Source organism: Lethenteron reissneri, chromosome 11 (genome assembly GCF_015708825.2).
Source record: "Lethenteron reissneri isolate LAM-NWPU_2019-01 chromosome 11, ASM1570882v1, whole genome shotgun sequence".
Classification (NCBI taxonomy): Eukaryota; Metazoa; Chordata; class Hyperoartia; order Petromyzontiformes; family Petromyzontidae; genus Lethenteron; species Lethenteron reissneri.
This window is the reverse complement of record NC_083789.1, coordinates 787,513-809,778: the sequence shown is the minus strand read 5'-3', so window position 1 is coordinate 809,778 and position 22,266 is coordinate 787,513. Positions and strand designations below refer to the sequence as shown.

General features: G+C 51.0%; 3 protein-coding genes across 4 annotated transcripts in view; all 3 read right to left on the bottom strand.

Annotated features, from left to right (window-relative positions):
• Positions 1-595: 595 nt before the first annotated feature.
• LOC133341229 (ribitol 5-phosphate transferase FKRP-like) lies at positions 596-7,806 on the bottom strand. The gene is made up of 6 exons (XM_061549696.1): positions 7,383-7,806; positions 6,471-6,709; positions 5,304-5,402; positions 4,305-4,517; positions 3,576-3,894; positions 596-2,509 (listed from the first exon to the last, which is right to left on the bottom strand). Exons 1-6 carry the CDS (start codon positions 7,804-7,806, stop codon positions 2,160-2,162), a joined length of 1,644 nt encoding a protein of 547 aa, XP_061405680.1. The 3' UTR covers positions 596-2,159.
• A 565-nt stretch (positions 7,807-8,371) lies between these two features.
• On the bottom strand, positions 8,372-13,870 carry LOC133341230 (AP-4 complex subunit sigma-1-like). 2 transcript variants are annotated; one of them, XM_061549697.1, is made up of 5 exons: positions 13,365-13,870; positions 10,609-10,695; positions 9,770-9,838; positions 9,125-9,136; positions 8,372-8,522 (listed from the first exon to the last, which is right to left on the bottom strand). In XM_061549697.1, exons 1-5 carry the CDS (start codon positions 13,503-13,505, stop codon positions 8,391-8,393), a joined length of 441 nt encoding a protein of 146 aa, XP_061405681.1. In that variant the 5' UTR covers positions 13,506-13,870; the 3' UTR covers positions 8,372-8,390. The 2 variants fall into 2 exon arrangements, with proteins under 2 accessions (XP_061405681.1, XP_061405682.1); XM_061549698.1 differs by having other exon boundaries at positions 8,389-8,522; positions 9,078-9,136.
• Positions 13,871-14,323: 453 nt separating this feature from the next.
• The window catches only part of LOC133341181 (PH domain-containing protein DDB_G0275795-like), a 21,298-nt gene continuing 13,355 nt past the window's right edge, over positions 14,324-22,266 (bottom strand). The window contains exons 6-12 of the mRNA XM_061549635.1: positions 22,209-22,260; positions 21,213-21,319; positions 19,815-19,945; positions 19,385-19,450; positions 18,413-18,517; positions 18,073-18,149; positions 14,324-17,344 (exon numbers count right to left, since the gene is read on the bottom strand). Of these exons, the coding sequence (XP_061405619.1) occupies positions 17,242-17,344; positions 18,073-18,149; positions 18,413-18,517; positions 19,385-19,450; positions 19,815-19,945; positions 21,213-21,319; positions 22,209-22,260 (641 nt within the window). The 3' untranslated portion in view covers positions 14,324-17,241. The remainder of the gene's footprint in view (positions 17,345-18,072; positions 18,150-18,412; positions 18,518-19,384; positions 19,451-19,814; positions 19,946-21,212; positions 21,320-22,208; positions 22,261-22,266) is intronic.

Here is a 22,266-nt window from a genome sequence, read left to right as displayed (position 1 = left end):
GAGACGCACAGAGAGACAACATAGACACAAATATTTAAGTATTTAAGGCCTCGACACAGAGGCAATGGGTCTCTGTGTGTCTATGTTGTCTTTCTCTGTGCGTCTCTTTCTGCTTGTGTGTCTGTCTGTGTGTCTCATTATCTGTTTTGTCTCTCAAATATAGTTCTACCTGATGACGGTTGCTTGTGTTGCAATCGAAACGTCGTATTCTATTATTGAATTTATTTTCTTTCCACGTGACTTTACCGAAAGAAACAGTGATTCCTGCAGTCACGAAAGCTTAAAATCAAGTTTGTAGTAATTTAATTATTTGCAGTAAATTTAGCAATTGGATACTAAAGTGATTGTTGTTCAACTCACTGGTATGAGCTGTAATGTTTGTACATGCGGAAAGTTCATTTGTTTGGCTGTCGGGTGGTGGAGGGTGCCTAAAGACAAAGATTTGGCCAGATAATTACGTGGCCTTACTCAATAAGTAAATTATACATCGTACATTTTACTGAAAAAAGCCACCTGCGTGTTAAATAAAAAAAGCAGTTGGTGGCGCGTGGCAAAGTGGCGTGAACACATCTCCAGAATAAAACACGGAAAAGTATTTCACAAGCCCTGGTCGTTTATTTCACAGTTTTTAAACCAAATCTGAGATTAGACACAAATGTGGGAAACCAGACGAGTGTGGCCAATACACTTGACTCCCGGGGCTCTCCACGCCCGCGACTCGCCGGAGGACGTCAGCTGCCCAGGCTGATGCTGGAGAGGAGTGTGAATCGTGGAATGAGCTGCAGTGACAGCTGACACGAACGTTTTGTCAACGATGCAGCTCGCTACAAACATGATGGGAAACAATCAGCTCTTATGCAAAACGTGGCAAGCAATATTTTCATCACTCGAACCAAGTTTTGGTATAAGAGCGGTCTTCTTCTGCTGCGTACGGCTGACGGAGAGTAATATTGTGGAGCGATGACAAGGACGGACTTGCGTTGCAGCGCAGGGTGCAGACTGGCACACACCAGCAACCACACACCAAGTCTGCACATCCGAAGGGTCACCCCGCTTATATATTGGTTAAATGTAACAATTTTGAATAGGGAAAAAAATGTACCTGCTTAACCCTGGTTATAATTTGCGTTGTGAGGAATAACCCTAGTTTTACATAGTTTAGTTAAACTGGCTGCACTAAACTTGTTAATTGTCCTTCATATAAAAGGGCGACTAAAACAACATGCTTCCTACAAACGACCTCATCAGCCACCAGCTTTAGCGGGCATCTACAGCCTTTCAAGCAGTGCCAATGTGGCATTTCATGAAAGCCCCGGTTTGTAATGGCCGTCCAAACGATAGCTCGTGAGCCACATCCGTCCCGCGGACAACTCGTTTATACCAAAATGTACGAGTGGACTGTGAGTACACATTTAAGATGCACAATACAGTAGTGAGTTCAGAGCGGGATTACTACGAGACGGAGGACAACGCAGGCAGCCGAGGGGGTGTGTCTAATCTTCGCAGTTTCAAATCTAACATTCTGCATGCATCTCCCCGATGTCGGTGGCCTGGCACGTACACTCGCAAATCCTGGAGTTCGTCGAGTAGCCAATAGAGAATTAGTAAATATTTAGTAACTCGCCAATATTCCAAACTTGCAAATCCAGAAATTGCGCATCGCGAGGGTTTACTGTACCATTGAATAAACATATACCCATCATAGGAATGTGGAATTTTAATCACTGGATTTGGAGTTCAACAACAATCTTTTAAGGGAAATGTTTAGCTTGTTATTGTAACCCAAGGGCCAGAAAACCATCACAAAGTTCAACTCTTAATAAGAGAGCACTCTGTGTTTACTAAAAAGTTATTAAATGCCTACAATCCAAACAAGCAACATTGTCAACCAGATTCTCACCCATGCAAATGCAATTGTAAATGCCGAGTTTGAATTCTTGAGAAACAATGACTATCATCATCATACACGATAGACGTAGCGCCGTACCTACACGGCAGGTCTCTAGGCACTAAAAGGATTGACAGTGAAACCACAAGTCAAAATATAACACCAAAATTATAATCAACAACAAATTATAATCTATAACCTCAAGATATTCCACACACGAGAGAGGGACTCCACTCATTGGTGAGTGTGAGATGATCGCTTTCAGCCTTGATCATGCACTGTCCTGATCCAGTCTCTTTTTAGCTGGGTTGGGGTATTCTGGATTCTCAATCACTCCGGGGCCAAACTTTAGCTCGAGGAAGCGTCGATGGTTGTTTGGAGCGTACGCCAGAATTCCGGCAAACTGCATGCGCTCCAGTGGCTGCAGGAAGTGTTCGGGGAACTCGCGGTCCTGCGGGTGGCCCTGCATCCACGTGAGTTTGGTCATGGTGCCCGAGCTGGAGTGGAAGGGCCACAGGTCCACGTGCAGCCGGTTGGTGCGGCTGTAGTGCACGCGGTAGAAGTCTCCCTCACGCGCGCGCTCCCACACGAACCCCTCCTCGTCCTCCACGGGGCCCAGTGCTACGAACCCGGGCGCACACAAAGACAAAGAACCACCGGTATAGCCTTTATCAGAATTTTAGGGAACGCGCTGTTAACGAGTAGCACCTACAAAGGCCGGCACGGCGCATGAGGGGGTGGGAGGCAAGCACCTTGCCGAGCCACTTTTGTCTCACCAATGTTGATGTTTACACACTGCACAGGGTACTTCCTTGTGGATGCTTACACACACGCGCTCTGCCACGTTCGTACACCACAACGGCATGTGCACAACACCAGCTGACACCAGCTGACATTGGCCGGCAACTTGTGTTTCCTCCGGAGATCGCAACCACCACCCTAAGACCTGACGTGGTGCTCTGGTCCCGTTCACTCAAGAAGGTCTTCATCATTGAGCTCACAGTACCCTGGGAGGACTCAGTAGATGAGGCTTATGAGCGAAAACATCTGCGCTATGCCGATCTAGCTGCCGAAGCACGGCATCATGGCTGGAACACAGAAGTCCGACCAGTGGAGGTGGGCTGCAGAGGTGTTGTGGCAACATCTACAACCAGACTGCTTAGTGACCTGGGAATTAAGGGCCAGAGCCAGCGTTCGGCAATCAAAGCTGTATCGGAGGCGGCAGAAGGCAGCAGTCAGTGGCTCTGGATGAAGAGGAAAGACCCCAGCTGGGCCCCAAAGTGAGAGGGCCAGGAGGTATGCAGTCAACAATGCTTGACTCAGGGAGGAGGACGCCCCTGCCATGCATAGTCCCATGGGATGTTGGCTACCAACAACAAGGCAACTCCTATGACTAATTGGGAATGGGACGCAAGCGTAGGATTGATCACCCTGTCGCTGGCCGCCTTTGGGGAGGGTGTATAGTATGAAAGGCCGAAACACCCTAGGAACCAAAGGGTCACTACTGACGATGCGCTCCCCAAATTTCACCAGGCTCACTGTTCATGAACTCTTGGAAGTGCTTGCACAAAGGATAGTAACATCTCATCCTGTGTTATTTGGAATTACACACACGCGCTCTGCCACGTTCGTACACCACAACGGCATGTGCACAACACCAGGGACACAGCCAGGGACACCCACGCACCTGCCGCCCGCTTGAGCAGCTCGCACTTGGTGATGTCATCGCGGTACAGACCGAGATCCGCGTCGTAGTCCCAAGGGATAATGTCGCCGTGGCGAGCGGCTCCGAGCAGGCTGCCACCCTCGAGCCAGTAGCGAACCCCCGCGCGCTCCAGCTCGCCCACAACGCGTGCCACCGTGGCGCGCAGGGCGCGCAGGCAGCATGGCGGCGTCCAGCGGCCGCGGTGCAGATACTCGGGCGTGTCGTCCAGCACCGAGCCGAAGCAGCGCGCCGTGTTCTTGCTGCAGCCAAACCATGTCTCCTGGCCCGCGGCGTCGCGCACCTGTGCACCGAACACGTTGACACGCACGTCACAGCGGCACGCACGCACGCCACAGCGGCACACACGCACGCCACAGCGGCACGCACGCCACGGCGGCACGCGCACCCCGGCAGCAAGCGGACCCCGGCAGCACACACTTAGTTCCCTCCGCGTGGATGCAGCGGTTCCTGAGCCAGTTTGGACATAGGCATCTGCCTGGGACTCACAGGGGAATAGGAGTGTGACCCCAGCATTGTACAGCAGCAGCAGTTGATGAATCTGGGTGTAGTAGATGATGTGCGCTCATGTGCAATATCTCGAACATGCGCATTGACAAAAAACAAAATACTTCAAGGGGCCCGTAGAGAATGTGTTGCACATTCAGTGTACACAAGCATCGTAGCGCTCTGCAAGCGGTCGACTATTGGTACCAGCCGGATGTCCAGGTCCCGGTGCAGCGCGTCGAGCCGCGCCTGCCGCCGCTGCTTCGCCTTCCACTGCGCATGAGCGTCGGTCAGCAGGGGGTGGCGTGCGAGCGGCGCCACGTCGCGCAGCAGCCGCACGCGCCAACCCCGCAGCGCCGTCTGCAGGAACAGCGCCGTGTGCAGGGGCCGGGCCCAAGGGAGCGATACGCCGAGCAGGTCCTGGACACGCACGCGCAGGGACCGGAGATCACACGTGGTACGCATCTCGCGTAGCCTTGTAGGCCGTGGGCACAAAGCGTCGCAGGTCACCTCCCCACGAGCACAACAACAGCGGGAAGTGGTAACTGAACTGGGTATGGGCCTCAAGTAGGTAAATTCGGCCTTAAAGGAATACTTCATGCGGTACGTCAATGGCAGCGAATGGGAGATGAAAGTGGCAGGGCTGGGTCCAAGCGACATCACCCCACAGCTTGGCGCGCTTGATTGCACAGATGCTCATCAACAAAGGTTGCCCCGACAGTCGATGAAACCAAGCTCGGCATATGTGCCCTTGTGAGTTGCCAAGTCCAAGTGTAGACATATACCAGTAAAGTGTATTATGGTGAGTGCAAGTGTTGAATTTTGTGTGTGGCTCATGTCTGGTTTGTAATGAGTAATAGTGGAGCGTGTAAGTCGGTATTGAGTATTCGTGCACCAGGGGAGTGTGTAAGTCGCTGTTGAGTATTCGTGTACCAAGGGAGTGTGTAAGTCGGTGTTGAGTATTTGTGCACCAGTGGAGTGTGTAAGTCGCTGTTGAGTATTCGTGCACCAGGGGAGTGTGTAAGTCGGTGTTGAGTATTCGTGTACCAGGGGAGTGTGTAAGTCGGTGTTGAGTATTCGTGTACCAGGGGAGTGTGTAAGTTGGTGTTGAGTATTCGTGTACCAGGGGAGTGTGTAAGTCGCTGTTGAGTATTCGTGCACCAGGGGAGTGTGTAAGTCGGTGTGTGGCTCGAGCCCGGTCAGTACCGGCGTGCGGATGAAGATGACGGCATCACCAGTCAGAGCATCACACTCGTCAGCGCGCGTGGGCGCCCGGTACTCCGCTGTCCACTCCCTCACTCTCACCTGTACAGGCACACGTATGTCCGCACATCCACACAGCTGGACACACCTAACACACACACAAGGAGCGCATGCCAATACATTTGTACACACTCACAAGCATGTAATCATTACACCTTGTGCACAGCTGGCTGGGTGTCAATGTGACCAGAATGTTTGACAATCAGGCTGAAACCCCAGTTGGGGCTGATTTGGCTCATCAATCCATTGGGGCTGATCAAATGGAAGGATTGGATTTTGAGAGCCTGTATTTGGCCTAATAATGAGGATGAGCACTGCACCAGGCTATTCACTCGAGACACTTTGACTGAAGGTAGCACCACACACAACCACGCATGCCCACTGCCACACATCATATGCTCATTCAACTTGTAATGTACAACCTCTCGAAGCCAGACTTGGCAAAGCTAGGATTTGGGCTATACCGGAAAGGATCCCCAAAAATAAAAAAAATTACGAAGGCAAATAATTCCAGAAGCAACACCGATCACGCGCAAAGCCGGCCGTGCGTGGGAGGCACTGGTGTCGCCCAGTCGTTCCGTATTGGGCATCCAAGGGCACGGGTTCACCGATTGAATCAGTCCACCATGTGGTCTGCTGGTGGTGATCTTGTAATCTGTTTATGGGCTTGAATATTCTAATTGCTTAATTCATTCTAACATATTTGGAGCAAAATCTGTCATCTGCTGAGCCTTCTACATCCAGCGACCATCGCCCCTTTCAACGTTCTTTCACTGTGATGGAAACTCAGATGAAGCTGCAGCGATGTTTGAGGTATTATCTCATTGTGAATATTTAACAAATAACTAAGCATGCCGGATTGTTTTATCACCTAAAATATAATTGAATCAATCATCAATGTCTACTGGATCAATATATTCTGGCAATGCAGTAATTTTATCTGGAAGGCCGATTGGCTGAAGCGTTCCACGCTGTTTCCTGTGGACACCTGCACACGCTCTCCTGCCCAAGTACTGCGCGATGAGCGGGGCCGTGCCCCATTGTGGATTCTCTGCCTCGTCCCTCGACTTGACTCCGCGAGCACGCAGGGTCACGCGCGAGGCGGCGCACCGAGAGGTCGAGGCAGCGCGTGGGGACATCACCCCGCACGGGCAGCGCCACCATGCGCACGTTGCCCGAAGATCGGCCCAGCTCCTCCTGCAGGCGCCGCAACAGTTCCGCACCTCCCGCGCCGGACCACGCCACTCCGTCCGGCACCAGCAGCACGGCCTCCCTACGCAGCAGGCGCTCGGGGCTGGCCTCGGCAACGGCCCGCTCAGGGTGGCCCGACAACGCGACCAGGCGTGCTCCTGGAGGGATGGCAGCCGGTGAGGCCTGGAGACCCGAGCCCCGGCACGGGCGGTGACAAAACTAGAGGCCGACGGCCACAACGACGCAGGCCGACGGAGGCAGAGAACAGAGCGACAAAACAATACAGAGGACATACAAATACGAGGAGACGGAGACAGTTTATGGAAAAATACATTGCTTCAATCTATTTGGCTTTACATTTGGTTTCACAGGAGGTCTACCAAGAGAAGGGAATAAGCAATTGGCTGAATAGTACAAGTGCTATATGGTAGACCCCGACTGAATATTCCCATTTGTGGGTACTCATCACACTGAAACACTGGTTTTAGTTTTGATACATTAAAATCGTATTTCTTGAAATTCAGGCCCAGCTTTTCATAGCCTATACAGAAACGTGACTTAACACGTTAATTTCTTCACCCTTTGTATGAAGAGTGCTGGAGATAAACATTAGGACGTTTATGCAAAAGCTTTGTAGAGGGTGAATATATACTGCAGCACACTGCAAGGGCTTGTACAAATGGTAAAATTTGGATCTACTGTATTCACAAAGAGAATCCGACTCCATTTTCAAACAGGAGGCCGGAATCTGCTGTGCGAGTCTGCACGACCGATATGAACACAGCCTCAAACCACAACGCCCCCCGTGCAAGGAGGGGCCCGCGGTGGCACCTGGCGGCAGGGCGAGGGGCGGGTAAGGGTCGCGGTCCGACAGCACCAGCACCTCCCGCTCGGGGCCTCCGTCTGCCAGGAGACCCCGCGCCGTTTCCCCCACGCTGTTCTCAAACTCCTCGAACTCCCGCAGCAGCACCACCACGCCCGGGCGCCTCGGCGGGCCGGAGGCCCCCCCGGGGCCGCCCCCCTCGCGGCGCTGGCCACGCTCGCCGTGCTGGCGAGCCGTCCCGCCCCTCGGCGTGTCCGAGGTCCCTCGCACGGGGAGGCCTCGGCTGGCGGTTGACCTCGCCCCGGCCCGTCCGCCGCCCCTGCCTTCCAGCGCCGCCTTTGTTCGACCGCTCTCTCTCATGAAGTAATACATGAAGAGCAGGTTGAGAGAAATGGCGAGGGCCAGCAGCAGGTGGCAAACCCTCACGCGCATCGTGGCAAATGACGCCAGGCGGTGTGCTCGGCTGGGCAGCGAGGATGACAGCCAAGCAGATTGCGGCTGTGCGCACGGCGCGCTCGGCACGGACCCTCGCCTCACCGCATCGGCAGCTCGCAGCCGAGTATGAATTACAGTACGAGGTTTTGTAATCACGTCACTTTGAAGTAAGGTTTAAGTCAGACAAGTAAAATTGTCAACATTTGATGCTCAGTTCGGAGAATGGGGGTGTGCAAAATAAATCATACTACACTTGCACTTTCCTCATGACGGTGCGAATTGGATTTGAGATCCACTTGAAAAAAAATACCAGGCCATGCTGGTTGTTGCATGCTGGTAGTTCAACACAGCTGACAAACGTGAGCTATGGGTAAGGTTTTTGACGCTCGCTGAATGTAAGAGGTGGTGGCGCTTCCCTCCCCGGGCGCCAAGCGGTCACGCTGGCCCCACTGGGCAGGAGCCGCCAGTCGCTGCAGAAGCCTCTCCGGTCGGCTCGCAGCGCCGCGTCCTCCACACAGGACGGCAACAGCCGGTCACGTGCCGTATCCCCCGCACCTCGCGTCCTCGCGTCCCCGCGGCCTTTACTGGCTCTGGTCGGCACGCTCCATCAAGTAGATGGGAGCCAGGATGCGAGTCTGGCTCGTCTCAGCCACGCGCCCATTCACCACCATCTCGTCCAACACCATGTGCACCTTCTCCAGGTTAAACATGATCTGGCGTCGCCGTGTCAAGGACTCACCTAGGCACTTCACAGACAGTATTCAGGCCATACTCTCCCTCCACCCTCACCACCACTTTAGCTTTTCCCAAGTACATGGCAAGGTTTATAAACATTAAACAACTGTATTCCTTACACTTCACAGCCATGATCGACAGTTGCTTTTAAAACATTCCTGTACAGTTCCTGTACAGTTACGTCAGTTATCAGGTTATCTGGGACATTAGACATAAAAGCGTGAACATCCAAATAGCTGAGTGTTTACTGAGTAACACAAACACGACCGCGTTACCAGTCATTGATGTACACGCGTGTAAACAAACACGCACAGCTCCTGGGTCTACGACCGAGCTGCTTCTCCGGGCGTGCCTACAGCCACTCGCATCCGTGTATGCGCACGTTGCGTTATTCACATGCTGCAGTGGAAACTCCCACAACACGAACAGACTGGCAACCCTAGAGGCTTTACTAAGTTTGTGCTTGAGCATGCCACATAATCGGTTATACGAACAAAATCAGCACACAACCGAAACAGGAGTGCTTCTGATACCAGCCAGAACTTACTGCTCGTAAAGCATCGTGAGCTTCAAAGGATACGGCAAGTTCACACTGAAAGGATGAGACAACAGCATTAGAAGTGCAATGTTGAACTGTCCAACTCAAATAGTTACAAAATAGAAATCATTATCAAGCATGTGGATACTAAAATGTCTGCAGCGCTCATGTGACCCAGTCACACAACATAGAAATTCTACATTCAGTATTCTTACACTATTCTACGTCTATATCATCAGCATGAGAATTAATTGAAATTAATGTATCAAAGAGCAGTTTCAAGCACTGGTAATATTTACTGTGAGATCGCCCATGGTAATATGCTACATTTTTGGTTTTCTAAAGATTGTCTTCATCACCTCTTGGCTTGACAATTGCATCTCTCTCCATGATAGCCTCCCCAAACTCCTCACTTCCAAACTCCAAAAGATCAAAATGCTGCTGCCACTTGCACTCTTAAATAATACGAAATCAGCCCAACCCTTAAATCTCTCCACTGGCTCCCAATCCATTTTCACACCAACTATAAGATTGCCCTCCCTGTTTTCGCTCTGCTCCCCTTCATGTGTTCCCTGCGCCAGGGATAAAGGCTTTCTGGATAAACACTCAACCAACCTCCCTTCAATAGTAGGTATGCTCTTTCTCTGCTTTTGCTGATGCTGCCGCGTGGCTGAGTGAGACACTCACCACGCGATTGAAGTACTTGTCCAGTGTCTCTATGAAGTTGTGAATTAGTTCGTAGATCTCCAGCTCATTCTGAAACAACACAGCCATGCAGCATGAACAGAGACGCAGCGCAATGTCACTGTGATACCGCTGCGCACTCTGATACCCAATACAGATGATTAGTAGATACTTGGCGCTGAAATGCCTCTTCGTGAAGTTTCTGGTGATTTGAAAGATATGAAAGAATAAGCCAGGATAATGCAAGTGTCCTATTAATATTTTCAACCCATATGCAAAACTGTTGGAAGCCTATCTTTATATTCTTTGGGTCTTTCGGTAAAGTCACGTAGATACACTAAAGAAAATATCTTTAGTGTGGGTGCCTCATATAGACACAGCGATGTGTTGGTGAGTGATATCCATCGGAACTCGGACACTCACTCCATCCTCGCCGGGTACCGCGCAGTTAACACTTCCTCTGGCCACACACGAGATCACAGACTGCTCTTTACAAGCCACACGCACCACGGCAGCCACGCATCATTAAAGCGAATGCCTACTCATCAGGGCATTGTTCACATCCCCTGTTGGCAATATATCACCGCAGAGTTAGACAGCTTAAGGAGGCGTGAAATGAATGCTTTAAAATTATTGCATTTTGCTTTTAAATTCTGGCACTATCCTGCCACCTCACCAATGATGCACATCCTGGGTTTTAAATCCTGGATAAAAGCAGCTGCAAACCAGCACTGAGGACACAGGCTGCAGCACCGGGGTGGTGTTCGGTGCGAGCGAGAGCCCATGCCGGCGGTGGGAGTAGCGGGATGTGCATGAGGAATACTCAGTGGGAAGTTGCTCACCTCTTCCGAATCGATGCCCACGATGCAGTAGAGCGCGGCGTAGCGGCGTGACACCAGGCGATAGTCCTTGTAGTCCACGAACGAGCACTGCAACAGCCATGGGCACAACCCTGTGCATCACCACCCACCGCGGAGGCCCGCACACTCCGAGCAATGTCAGTGCAATCGCAGCCGGCATCAATAACAAGCAATCATCCCCACACGTGTCTCCGTATCTCCCCGTATCCCAGAAATTTCCCCTGGCGTCCTGACAACCTGCCTTCCCTCCTTTAAGTTCAGGCTGCCTACTGAGGCAATACCTCCCATGGCAGAAGAATCTTCTGGTGGACTTTTTGTGACCTCGTGGAGGCTTCTTCTGTGGGCCCTTGGGCGGCAGGTTGATAGATGATAGGAAAACCCCTGCCTGTCAGAAACAAACATTTGCAAGACTGCGGCGTCTTGCAGCTAAAAGAATGAGTGGAACTGAGTTGTTCACTCGAATTTCTGACAACTTCTCATTGCTCAGTTGCCCTGGGCCCCCTCACTGGCAAACTCGGGTACCAGGAGTTACTGGGACAGGAAACTCTGAGACAGGGGTTGGCCGACTGGTACTACCTGGTAATTCTCACTGTTGCCATGACTCTGTGCAAACAAGATTTGTTTGTTTACCCTGGTCCTGATCATTGCCCTCTGAACTGTTCTCATTACCCTTTTAAATCTACCGTATACATATTGCAGGTGAATGCGCGTGACCGCTTTTGTCTGAAGGTGTAATCTCAGTTGTGGTTCTCTTGGCAGGTTCACTGCGAGGGAGACACTGAGACAAGATGCCTGTACATGCATTATCCATATACGAGCATACCTATCATCACCCTGGAATGTCTGTCCTTAATGCTCGTGACGCCACTCAACATCGACCATACCCCCTAATTAATATTCATGAGCAGGTGACGTCCTCCAAATGGACACCCCCTCCCCCATTCATAATAATTAGCGGCTGACGTCACTCCCCCCCCCTCGGCGTCCCTTACAACCCTCACTACAAAGGCAGAGCCCTCACGTCACGCGATCTCCGTCACGCTGTTGTTGAGACATCAAAGTAAAAAGGACGTCGTGGTGAACAAGGGATTATAACCTTTAAATGAATGAAGTCTGTCACCGCGCCCTTACAAATTGCACACGAATGGATGCAATGAATATCAAGTCGTGGTCTGATTTTCGCTTGCAAGTTTCACATTTACTGCATTGCACCCGTCCTTGGACGGGCTAAAGGCGAGTTGTTTATATACTGGAGGTGATTGGGCTCCGTCTCGACAGCGGATGTTTGTACACACTTTTATTTAACTTGTGCTGCTGTCTGTTTATATTCTTTCATATATTTGACGCTGAATATCTTCGGATCTACGAAGCCTAACGAGCTGATATTTCTTGACAATTGAGATTTCATTCAAAGAACCGGTCCAGGGCTCGCCGATCCTGGGCCTCTGGACAATGATTTACGATTGTTATTGTCTGGATTGAGATCTTAGAATGAACATGTAATATACACATTGATTTTACAAGACTAACATATAAATATTTTGGTTAACAAAAAAACTCGTTGCATAAAGAAATTAAACATATAGAATGTGATTAATTCTGGGGTCAAATTAATGTACATTCTACTTGTAAGTGCAAATAAAAGTGTGTGCATTGAAGAACTAGTTTTTTTGCCCAACTTATTGTATTAAGCCTCGCCGAGTTTTAAGATCGTTGTCAAGAGGGTCCTGCCGCGCCGTGTTTCGCCAGCAGAGGGCGACGCTGCTACTGTGCGCGTGATTTGCAGGTACTGTAATTGTATGTGTCATTATTTTCAGCATTCGGATGTATATTTGGCCAATTCACTCATAATATAGGGATTGTTTGGTTAAGATCGCGTAAATAGAAATGTGTCGTTAAACCCGCCACCACCCAACACAGAGAACTAGTAAGGTTAGTAGTAATGCCAATGCGTTACCCGTGCAGCACACGGTGTGCTGGAGTGCACTGCGGCCCCACTGTGTGTGTGCAAGCGTCTCGCCGAGAGCAGAAACCGGAGAAGAGGCTCCGCACAAAAGGCGCCCAAGCCTGGGGAGCGAACCCACAGGGCCCTTCTCGCAGTGAGCCGCCACCACCACTACCACCACCGGTGGTGTGGTGACCACCAGTGGTGGTAGTGGTGACCACCAGTGGTGGTAGTGGTGTGGTGACCACCAGTGGTAGTGGTGGTGGTGACCACCACCGCGACTGCTGCCATCCGGACCCTCCTTGGTGGCCCCTTCACAGCTGCCTGGGTGGAGGCGCCGCGGAGTCTCGCGGGCCCTGCCCCGTGCCCCCACTGCTGCCCGTGCCCCTCCTGCTGCTGCCCGTGCCCCTACTACTGCTGCCCGTGCCCCTACTACTGCTGCCCGTGCCCCTACTACTGCTGCCCGTGCCCCTACTGCTGCTGCCCGTGCCCCTCCTGCTGCTGCCCGTGCCCCTCCTACTGCTGCCCGTGCCCCTACTACTGCTGCCCGTGCCCCTCCTGCTGCTGCCCGTGCCCCTACTGCTGCTGCCCGTGCCCCTCCTGCTGCTGCCCGTGCCCCTCCTGCTGCTGCCCGTGCCCCTCCTGCTGCTGCCCGTGCCCCTCCTGCTGCTGCCCGTGCCCTTGGCCCGACTGCTGCCCGTGCCCCCACTGCTGCCCCGTGCCCCTACGGCTGCCCGTGCCCCGTGCCCCTACTGCTGCCCCTGGCCCCACTGCTGCTGCTGCTGCCCCGCACCTGGTCGCCGTCTCCGGCCCCCAGCCCGGCCCGCGCCGCCGCGGCCTCCACGAGCCTCCTGCGCGCCGCCCCGAGGCGCTCGAAGTGGCGCGAGAGGCGCACGCGGCCCTGCGCGTTCACCAGCAGCACGAAGCGGATCATCACGCGCCGCCGCCTCCTCCTCCTCTCCCAGAGTCTCTCAGCGTCTCCCAGCGTCTCTCCGTGCGTCTCTCCGTGCGTCTCTCAGAGTCTCTCAGCGTCTCTCAGAGTCTCTCAGCGTCTCTCAGAGTCTCCCAGCGTCTCCGCGTGTCTCAGGGCCCAGCCGCCGCCAGGGGCCCCGGAACCAGCATCACGGCGGCGACTCCGCACCGCGGCCCTCGGCATCGCTCAAGTTTAATGTCACGTTTAAAGCTCAACGAATACAGTCCATTATTATGCGTCCATTATAATAAATTACAATTCATTGTTTACACAATTGTGTCACGCTTGTGCCCGATCTCGTGAGAGCTCGCAAGCCCAAAGCGGGGGCAGTGACGGGCGAGTGAGCGCCGCGCTGTGGTCATCAGAGGGCATTGCAGCCCAGTCGGTGTTCTACTCCCCACCTGCTCCACGGCGCCAGTTACAACTCTAAACCAACATCATCATCACTACTATCAGCAACCTGCATGCAGCCTCCTTGGTCATGAACACCAAAGATATTTCACTTAGGCCTAAGTCAAGATTTTCAGAGCTAATAATCCCAATATACATTGCGGAGTGTCATTTGAAGGTGGTATCTAGATTTTGGGAAACGTGGCTTATTAATGCAAGAAGCCAATGGGTTGACACTAAACTAAATGCACAACCGCCATCCCAGCGTGGACGTAACTTCCAGGCTTTGTGCGTACGCACGACACCGCAGGAGAGGTGGACAAACGCTGCAGCAGTGTTCGATCTAAATTACATCCTGACGATGGGTTGACGTGCTTGCTCGAGCAAGGAGTCACTGCACACCTCGACCACCGATTACCCTCATCGCTAAAGTGTGGAATGTGTCCACGTTGTGCAGAAGCCCATTGACAACATCTGAAAGGGGTATCTCATTGTTAATTAATTGACTTAACCTTGGTTAAATCTGATTTATTCTCAAATGTTTTACACGAGTATTAACACAATAGCATTCCAATATAAGTAGATTGGAGGTTTAATGTTCTGCTAAATCTTGTACTCTTGCATTGATCAATAATGTTTTACTGTTGACGAAAGAATAAAAATCACTTTTACAACGTTTAATATCGCACAAAACAGATATAAAGCACGCGGTGACTGTTCACATATATCGCATTGCAGTCTTTGGATAAAAAGTAACTTAAGCATTTACTCATTCGTAATAAACTTGCGCGAAAAAGTATCAACCATCACCGCATGTGGATTTTAAATTGTGTGAATTTGACACCCACGATTACTCATCACCGAGTGGTGTGAATGTGAAAGCACAGATCCACTGGATCCCAGAGCTCCGTGCAGTCTCCAGGAACGAGCCCCGCCAGCCATCGAGGCGCTCCCTGCGGAGGGTTCAAGTCGCTCCGTTGCCCTCCGTGGGGGGCACCATTCACGCGCTCCTTCTGCCAATGAGGCGAGGAGCAGCGATGTGTCTAAACTTTAATTCGTTTTCTTTAAAACCCAGTTTGGATTGTACAATCGCTTTTCGCAAGATATTCCATAATCCTTCGGCTACTTTTGTGAATATTCAGCGCGTATCCCTCGACAACATAGTACAGCTGCCCTGTCAGAATACGAAATGCTTGCGAAGTCACCTGTTTGAAGGCATCACCACCCATGCACGTACATTATGAAGCGTGTTTACCCAGAATAGCTTCTACACGTTTGAAGACTTTTTTTTCTTTCAAGAGGGTCCTGCCAAGTTTACCAAACCGAGGGCGATGTTGCTGCTGAGTGTAACCCTAATGGAGTCAATTTGCGGGTACATTTTCAGCATTGGAATATTTATCCAAGACCAGGCTACATCATGTGTGCGTTCTTCACGTGATACGGTTCCCACGACAATGGCAGCCCGTGTAGCTGCCCGCCTGTCACACCGCCAACGCACATGAGCCCTGCGGGTCCGGCCCTCTGGGCTGCTGCCACTGCGGTCAGACCTCACGCCAAAACTTGCGTGTAGACACACAAACAATCGGAACCCCGAAATCTACACCAACCCCCTGCCTGGCTCCATGTTGTGACAAACATTCTGCAAACCTCACGGGAGCTTACACGTGATCTCGCCACGGACAACCTACCCATCAACCAAGACCTCAACAATGTACCTCACCGACCACCTACTCAGGTACCGCTCCCCCTTCTGAGATCACGCTAGAATGTAGCCAAGATCAAGAGGAACAGTGGAACAACGAGGACTTCCAGAATAAACACCTCATCTGAGACCCATTGTACCCTCCTGGCTTTGACACTCCCCGAAGACACTGGCGTAACCATCACCCACATCATCAGAACATAAACACGCCGATGCACAAATTTCTTTCATAAATGAAAAATGTAAGACAAGCAACAGTATTGCGATTGTGGTCATGCAGTCCACACTGTGGACCATATGGTAAAACTGGTCTGTGCCCCTTCAATATTAGAATAGCAAAACTACACAAACCCTCTCTCCTAAAGCCCTCTCGACGTGGCTAGCAGTCCTCGACATTGGCATCGAGCTCCTAAACACATTGCTGCTCCCATCACACGTGAGCAGAGAATAGAACCACACTCTCCACCTGCTCTCACCGTACGCCTGCGCACGGTCACCGACTCCGGTGTCAACACGAGCTGGAGGTGGTGAAGGTGGTGTTTAGCGCAGCCGTCGGTGATTTGGACAACACCTCCAAGCTCTCACACGGCATGCACGATATCACTCGCTGTACGCCCAAGAGCTTGGGCTCACTATTCAAATAATTACACAGCTGACAGTGATGTGGAGCTAAAGCTACACGTCGACCTTGAGCAATATACTGCCTGTGGTTCTTTAGGCCATATATGTATAAAAATAAAACATGTTTGTAAATGTCTTTTTTTATATAAAACACACACACGTCGTCACTCTCAACACAGCACAACGTATTTGAGCGTTTCCCTCGAAGGGATATGCAATCACAGTCAATGTGTAATCCTCTACGTTTAGTAAATACTTTTTTTTAATATGTGAATTATTAGATGTAAAACACGACTAATAGAGTGATAGTTCTGAAATGTTAAACTAATTGTGCATTGTGTGGAGTGAAGCCGGTGCAGAACTGGGCTCCCAGGGCTCTGCTCAACTTGGCCCCAACTCACGTGGGTCGTTGTCATGGCAATGAGAGAATATAATTTAGCAAGGTGCAATTCATTTTATTTAAGACGGTAATGAGATGTTTAATTGTAAAAAAGTTATTCATCTGTCTTTATGAAGACAAGTGACTAATTTTTCTTACTTATTTTACATGTGCGTTAAATTTATTATTTTAAATCTAAAATTCCTCTTTTGCGTTATAGGCTAATCATATTTCTTTCCTGGATCTTTGCTGGAATTAGTTTGGCAAGTGGGGCTCGGTTATCCATGCAAGCGGGGAGGGCAAGGGTCAGGTCTCAGATCGCCCCAGTCTCTGCCCAGCCAAACAGAAGCAATGGAGCTGCGGTGTTTAATGTGGGATGTTGCCGAACATTTAAACCGTGCAATATAGTGACGTGTTGGAAATGTGCAAAAAAAACACATCAGCTTTCTTTTCGCACTCTGCACAAAATAAATCCTAATTTCTCGTTGATTTTTTTTATTGGGGAGGTTTGTCATTGAGTATGGTTCCCCTAAACAAGTCGGCATACATCGGCTGGAAATGTCCGTGCAGTCCCTAGGGGATGGGGGACCGGTCCCGCGCTTGCTTCACCAGACGCGGCACGCCTGCTTGCCACGGTTCATCGTGCTGCCTTCCGCACAGTGGAACGCGCGGGCAAACTCCGGAAAGTTACTCATCGATCCCAGGACTCTGCAGAAACAAACAGCACCAGCACGCCACACACACACACACAAACTTAGAGACAGAGATCCACCGTGTAGCCCACATAGACAAGTGCTGTTAGCGAGCACCTATTAAGTCTGGCATGGCACACTGAGCGGGTGGTATGGTCAGAATCACGCCCGGCCGTCTTGTCTCTTCAATGCTGATATTCACACACCAAAACAGGCAGTCGTTTTAGGCTGAGTCGACCTAGAAGAACGCAATAATAATTTCAAGTATCACGGATGTTTGCCGTGATCTGTAATTGAATCTAGTTTGCCAGGTTTCAAGTACAGTGCTTGTTGCCCTCACTGCACCACCACTACATACACCCCGACACAACGTCACGATGCTCACCAGCGGACGTCGGTCATGTAGCAAGGCAAAGCCCACCGGGTGTTGATGGTATAGTCACCTCGATTCTAGTTTAACATGAAGATGTTCTTGTGATCAAGCGGCTTCCACATAATCTCAGCCATCATAATATTGGGCAAATATTACAAAGACAATATAACTATTATTTCTCACGGGTGTAACTTGGCCTCAAAGTCAATTTAAAGTTACCACAACAGCAGAAATGGTGAGATTTTAACGGCAGTCCACCCCTAAAACAACGCGCTGAGCCAGCGTTCAGACTCCATGTCGAGGACAATTCACGCAGAAGATGCCTATGGCCCGGGCACAAGTGTGAACAGCGTGGCCGACGTTGTCGTCACCTGAACTCCGGAGGGCTGTGAGCCCCGACGAGCACCATCTGCCTGGCTTCCCCAGGCCGGTGTGCTTGGCACCGCACCTGGACACACCAAACCCACCACAGTGATACAGTTACCGCCACGCAACACACACGGCACGCATCAAATTACATGCCACATACATGCCACATACTACGCACCGCATAAATGTACCACATACTTAACACCATGTACCACATCCCGCATACCACGTAGCACACAGACTATAAAGGCTGGCATGGCGCATCGTCATCACGACGTAATTAGGATTCCACTAACAAAAGGGGAGTAATCTCATGAAGATGGTGCGTGCATGTGCCCATACATGTGCGTAACTGATGAAGAACAGCTGGTTGTGGGTCAGGTTGAGTCCAGGTAGCAGAGGCTCCTCCTGCCCACCCCGGCTGTCCTTGATCCATTTCCTATACGCCTACACAGACGCAAGCACGCAAGCACAAGACACTGAGACACACACAATCACCGCTCCTCGGCTCCTAGGGTGGAGGGATGGGGGCTGCTTGGCAAGGCAGGAACAGTGCACCAGGGGATCGTACGCACTGATATTAAACATCAGTCCTCTGTAAATCCCGTCAATATAGGAACACCTATGCGTACTGGTATCAATGTGTGCCATCCACATGCTCCCAGGCACAACGTCTTGCAGAGGGCACCTTTTGCTTCAACTCCTGGAGCTTTGTGGACTCACGTGGGTTTGCGGATAGGGGACTGATCTTAAGTGTCTCTGTTAGCATGCTTGTGTTTGAATGCTCGAGGGCATATAATAGGATGGCAGGGTGACACTTGGTAACTCTTGTACCTCACATCAAGAAGGGTCAGGATTTATTACCGACTTCGAGTGCCTTTTCTGTGACGAGTTTGTATGTTCTCCCATCGTTCTGCATGGGTTTCCTCTGGATTTTCTGGTTTCCTCCCATAGTTAAACAATGTAACTGGCCATAATGTTGAAAAAATACCTCCAAATTTACTCAGTTGGGATTACGCATAGGAACATGACCCTGTGAAAACTTCGTAGGACTCTCCTGAAGAAGAGTATAGTCAATCGTTGAGGCTTTCCAGGGTTAGCAAGCATAATAATAACAAAAGCAGTCATGAGCAAGAGTGAAAATGTAGCCGCACATGAGCGAAGTGATAATCCTGCAGTCAGCATCACGTGGTTTGTGTGCGAGTGCCCTCCCTGTTCTGTGAGAACCTGGCTGCTGCCCTTGCCTGTACCGGGATCGCTGTGCCATAGCGAGACTCACGGATGTGTTTGTCTCCCCGTGTCGTGGGTCCTTACCCTGAAGGCTTCTCGAACTCCCCCACTGTCGGCGATGTTCTCTCCCAGTGTCCTCTTGCCCTTGAGCTGCACGCCGCAGGACAGAGCCGATTAACCGCGTGTCCTCGCAGGGCGCATCACACCGAGCGCTCTCTGCGTCAGCTACAGACACACGCCGGGGAATCGGGGACGCGAAAGTTCCTCCCCGCTGACTACAGGCGGTCTGCGGTGCCGTGACCGGCAGGTCATGGGCAGACAACACTTTTAGAATCGGCGAGAGGATTCCCCAATCGCCGGCGCTGACAGTCAGGGCTCGACTGCACACATGAAGTGACCACTGGGGACCTTCGTCCAGCAGTAGATGATGAGGATGGTGGTGACGACGAGGCAGGCATGTTGTGGCGAGGCAAAGAATGCGTTGCCTATGGCGGATGGTCCTGTGGTTGCTCACAGGCAGCTGCGCTTCCTTCCAGTAGTAGTTGTTGTACTGCTCGATCATGCACTGCGCCTTCTCAGAGAAGTGCGCAATCGATGCGTTGCTCCACCATTGGTGCAGGTTGCCATGTTTGTCGTATTTCCTTCCTGCAATGAAACGATGTGGCAGATCAAGTTCCTTGAGAAAGTGAAGCTTCCCCAGGGCCAGAGAGAGGCTTCCCTTCATCACCGAACAATTGTGGACTGCTGGCCCTCACAACAGCTCCTCTCCTGGCTTCACCCAAACAACCAACACGGTTGTTTAGTTGTTTAGTTACTGCAGCTACATACTATTAACATTCCTTTCCTTTATTAATGCTACCCCTATCCCCTCCCTTTGATGATGCTAATCCTGCATAATGCACGGGCATAATATGACTTGTGAAACCCCCCCGCCCACCTCCTACGCATGTTCACAAGTAGGTACTAATCACATACCTGCATTTCCCATAAATATGCAAAATTCCTCTTGATATGCAAATCATTTATCAAGCGCCCTTCCCCCCTTCCAACCCAGCTTAAATATACGCTCCAAGTGTGGTGGTGTTTCATTCAGACGCTGTCTCCCCGACAGACCTGGTCTTCACCTGAGGACGGCTGCTTGCGTTGTGGCCGAAACGTCGTGAGAATTATTTATTATGTTTCATTTTATTATTTTATTATTTTATTACTTCCCTTCTACGTGACTTTACCGAAAGAACCAAGAAGATGAATCCCTGCAGTCACGAAAGCTTTAAATCGAACCAACAAGGTGACACCAGCAGTGGACTCCACGCTGGTACCCGGTGCAACCCCACTCTCGCTTAGAACTCTCCTGTCAATCACCTCCAGAGCTCCCTCCAACATTTGACCTCAGGCCATAACTTGGTGAACATCCATTATTGCGCTCGTTTACTCAGCAATGCCTCACCGAGTCTCAGAACTCGTTTTCAGGAGGATACTTCCAGATTGTTTCAGTCGGTGGCAATGTTGCTGTTATATGAGATCCCACTTGAGTGATTTGCAGGTACATTTTCAGCAAAGGGATGTATAGCCAATACCAGTGATACGTTGGTGTTTTAGCTATAGGAGGTAACAGGGGTGAACCCAGAGGAAACACCTGCAGAACAGGGGGAGAACTCCACACGGAAAGGCACTCGAGGCGGGAGTTGAACCCCGGCACGTCTTGCTGGGAATGCACGAGCGTCACTACTGTGCCCCTCCCTGCCGCACAAAAAAGCGACGAGAAATACTTTTCCAAATCTGTTACTGCCGTGCCGCTGGGCTGTGCATTCTATCGCTTTTAGTGTTGAGTAAAAGCAGCCACGACGAGACGATGGTGCTGATTGGCGATGCGTGTGGTGCCGTCACCGTGAGCGTGGAAACCTCTTCTCACCATTGCTGTCGAAGCCGTGAGTGAATTCGTGTCCCACGATGACTCCGATGGCACCGTAGCTCAGAGACCTGCCAGCCCAGCCACAGCAGCACCAGTGCGCACGCTCACTGCACGCACGAGCCCCCCGTGCCGACACTCGCCTGCCCCGATGCTCGTGTTTCTATCCTCTATTCTCTATGCTGCCAAGCACCGCTATCCCTTTTCTACCTCGCGAATGTTGTTATGATGGTCCTTCATTATAGAGTTTCCTTCCGAAGGCCCTCACATACCCAGCTGCATGCCCAGTCCAGATGTTTGTCTTCTAGAATTGATCCAATCAGACTTCTCCTCCCGCTCCCCAACTTTAGCGCTTCTTCAATACTCTCTATTTCTGTCCCGATGATTGTTTACATTCAGCGCCTCAACCTCATTTCACACCTCAAACCGAAACGCTTTAGAAGTCTGCCACAACTTTCATCCTTCGTTCCTCAACGTGCATCCATGATTACCTCACCATTGCTGCTCACGTCTATTAAATGGTGATGGGGACGGGGCGCATCCCTGTCGCACTCCTCTTCCCGCGACACCTTCATCTGACTCTCCACCTGCAACTCTGGCCACTGCTCGCTGCCCCCTATGCAATGACTTCACCGGCTGCCGTCTCTCCAGTCGATTCCCATTTTCTCCAATCATCGATCACACTCTCAAAAGTGTGTTCTCGCTGGTCACACTCACCACCAGAAGGTTCCTCTCATTCCGCACCCACTTCTGAAGCTTCTGCCTCAGTTCTCTGAGCCAGAATCATGTATATGATATTTTTAAACATGTGGCATTAATCAGTTTGCTTAGCACTCCGTAGACACACCACATCACGTGCCTTCCATTGTAGGGTTCACAAAGCATGTCGTGAAGCCTGCACGCCATTCTCATGGTGCATAAAATTCGTGCGTGCATCAATCAAATCTCTCCTTCATATTTATCCCAGTGCCTTGATCATCTCTGCTGGTAATCTCATGCCTTCCTGCTTCCTTGTTTCCCAGTCTCCCGTGGTTGGTGCCGCGAATGGCACCTGGTT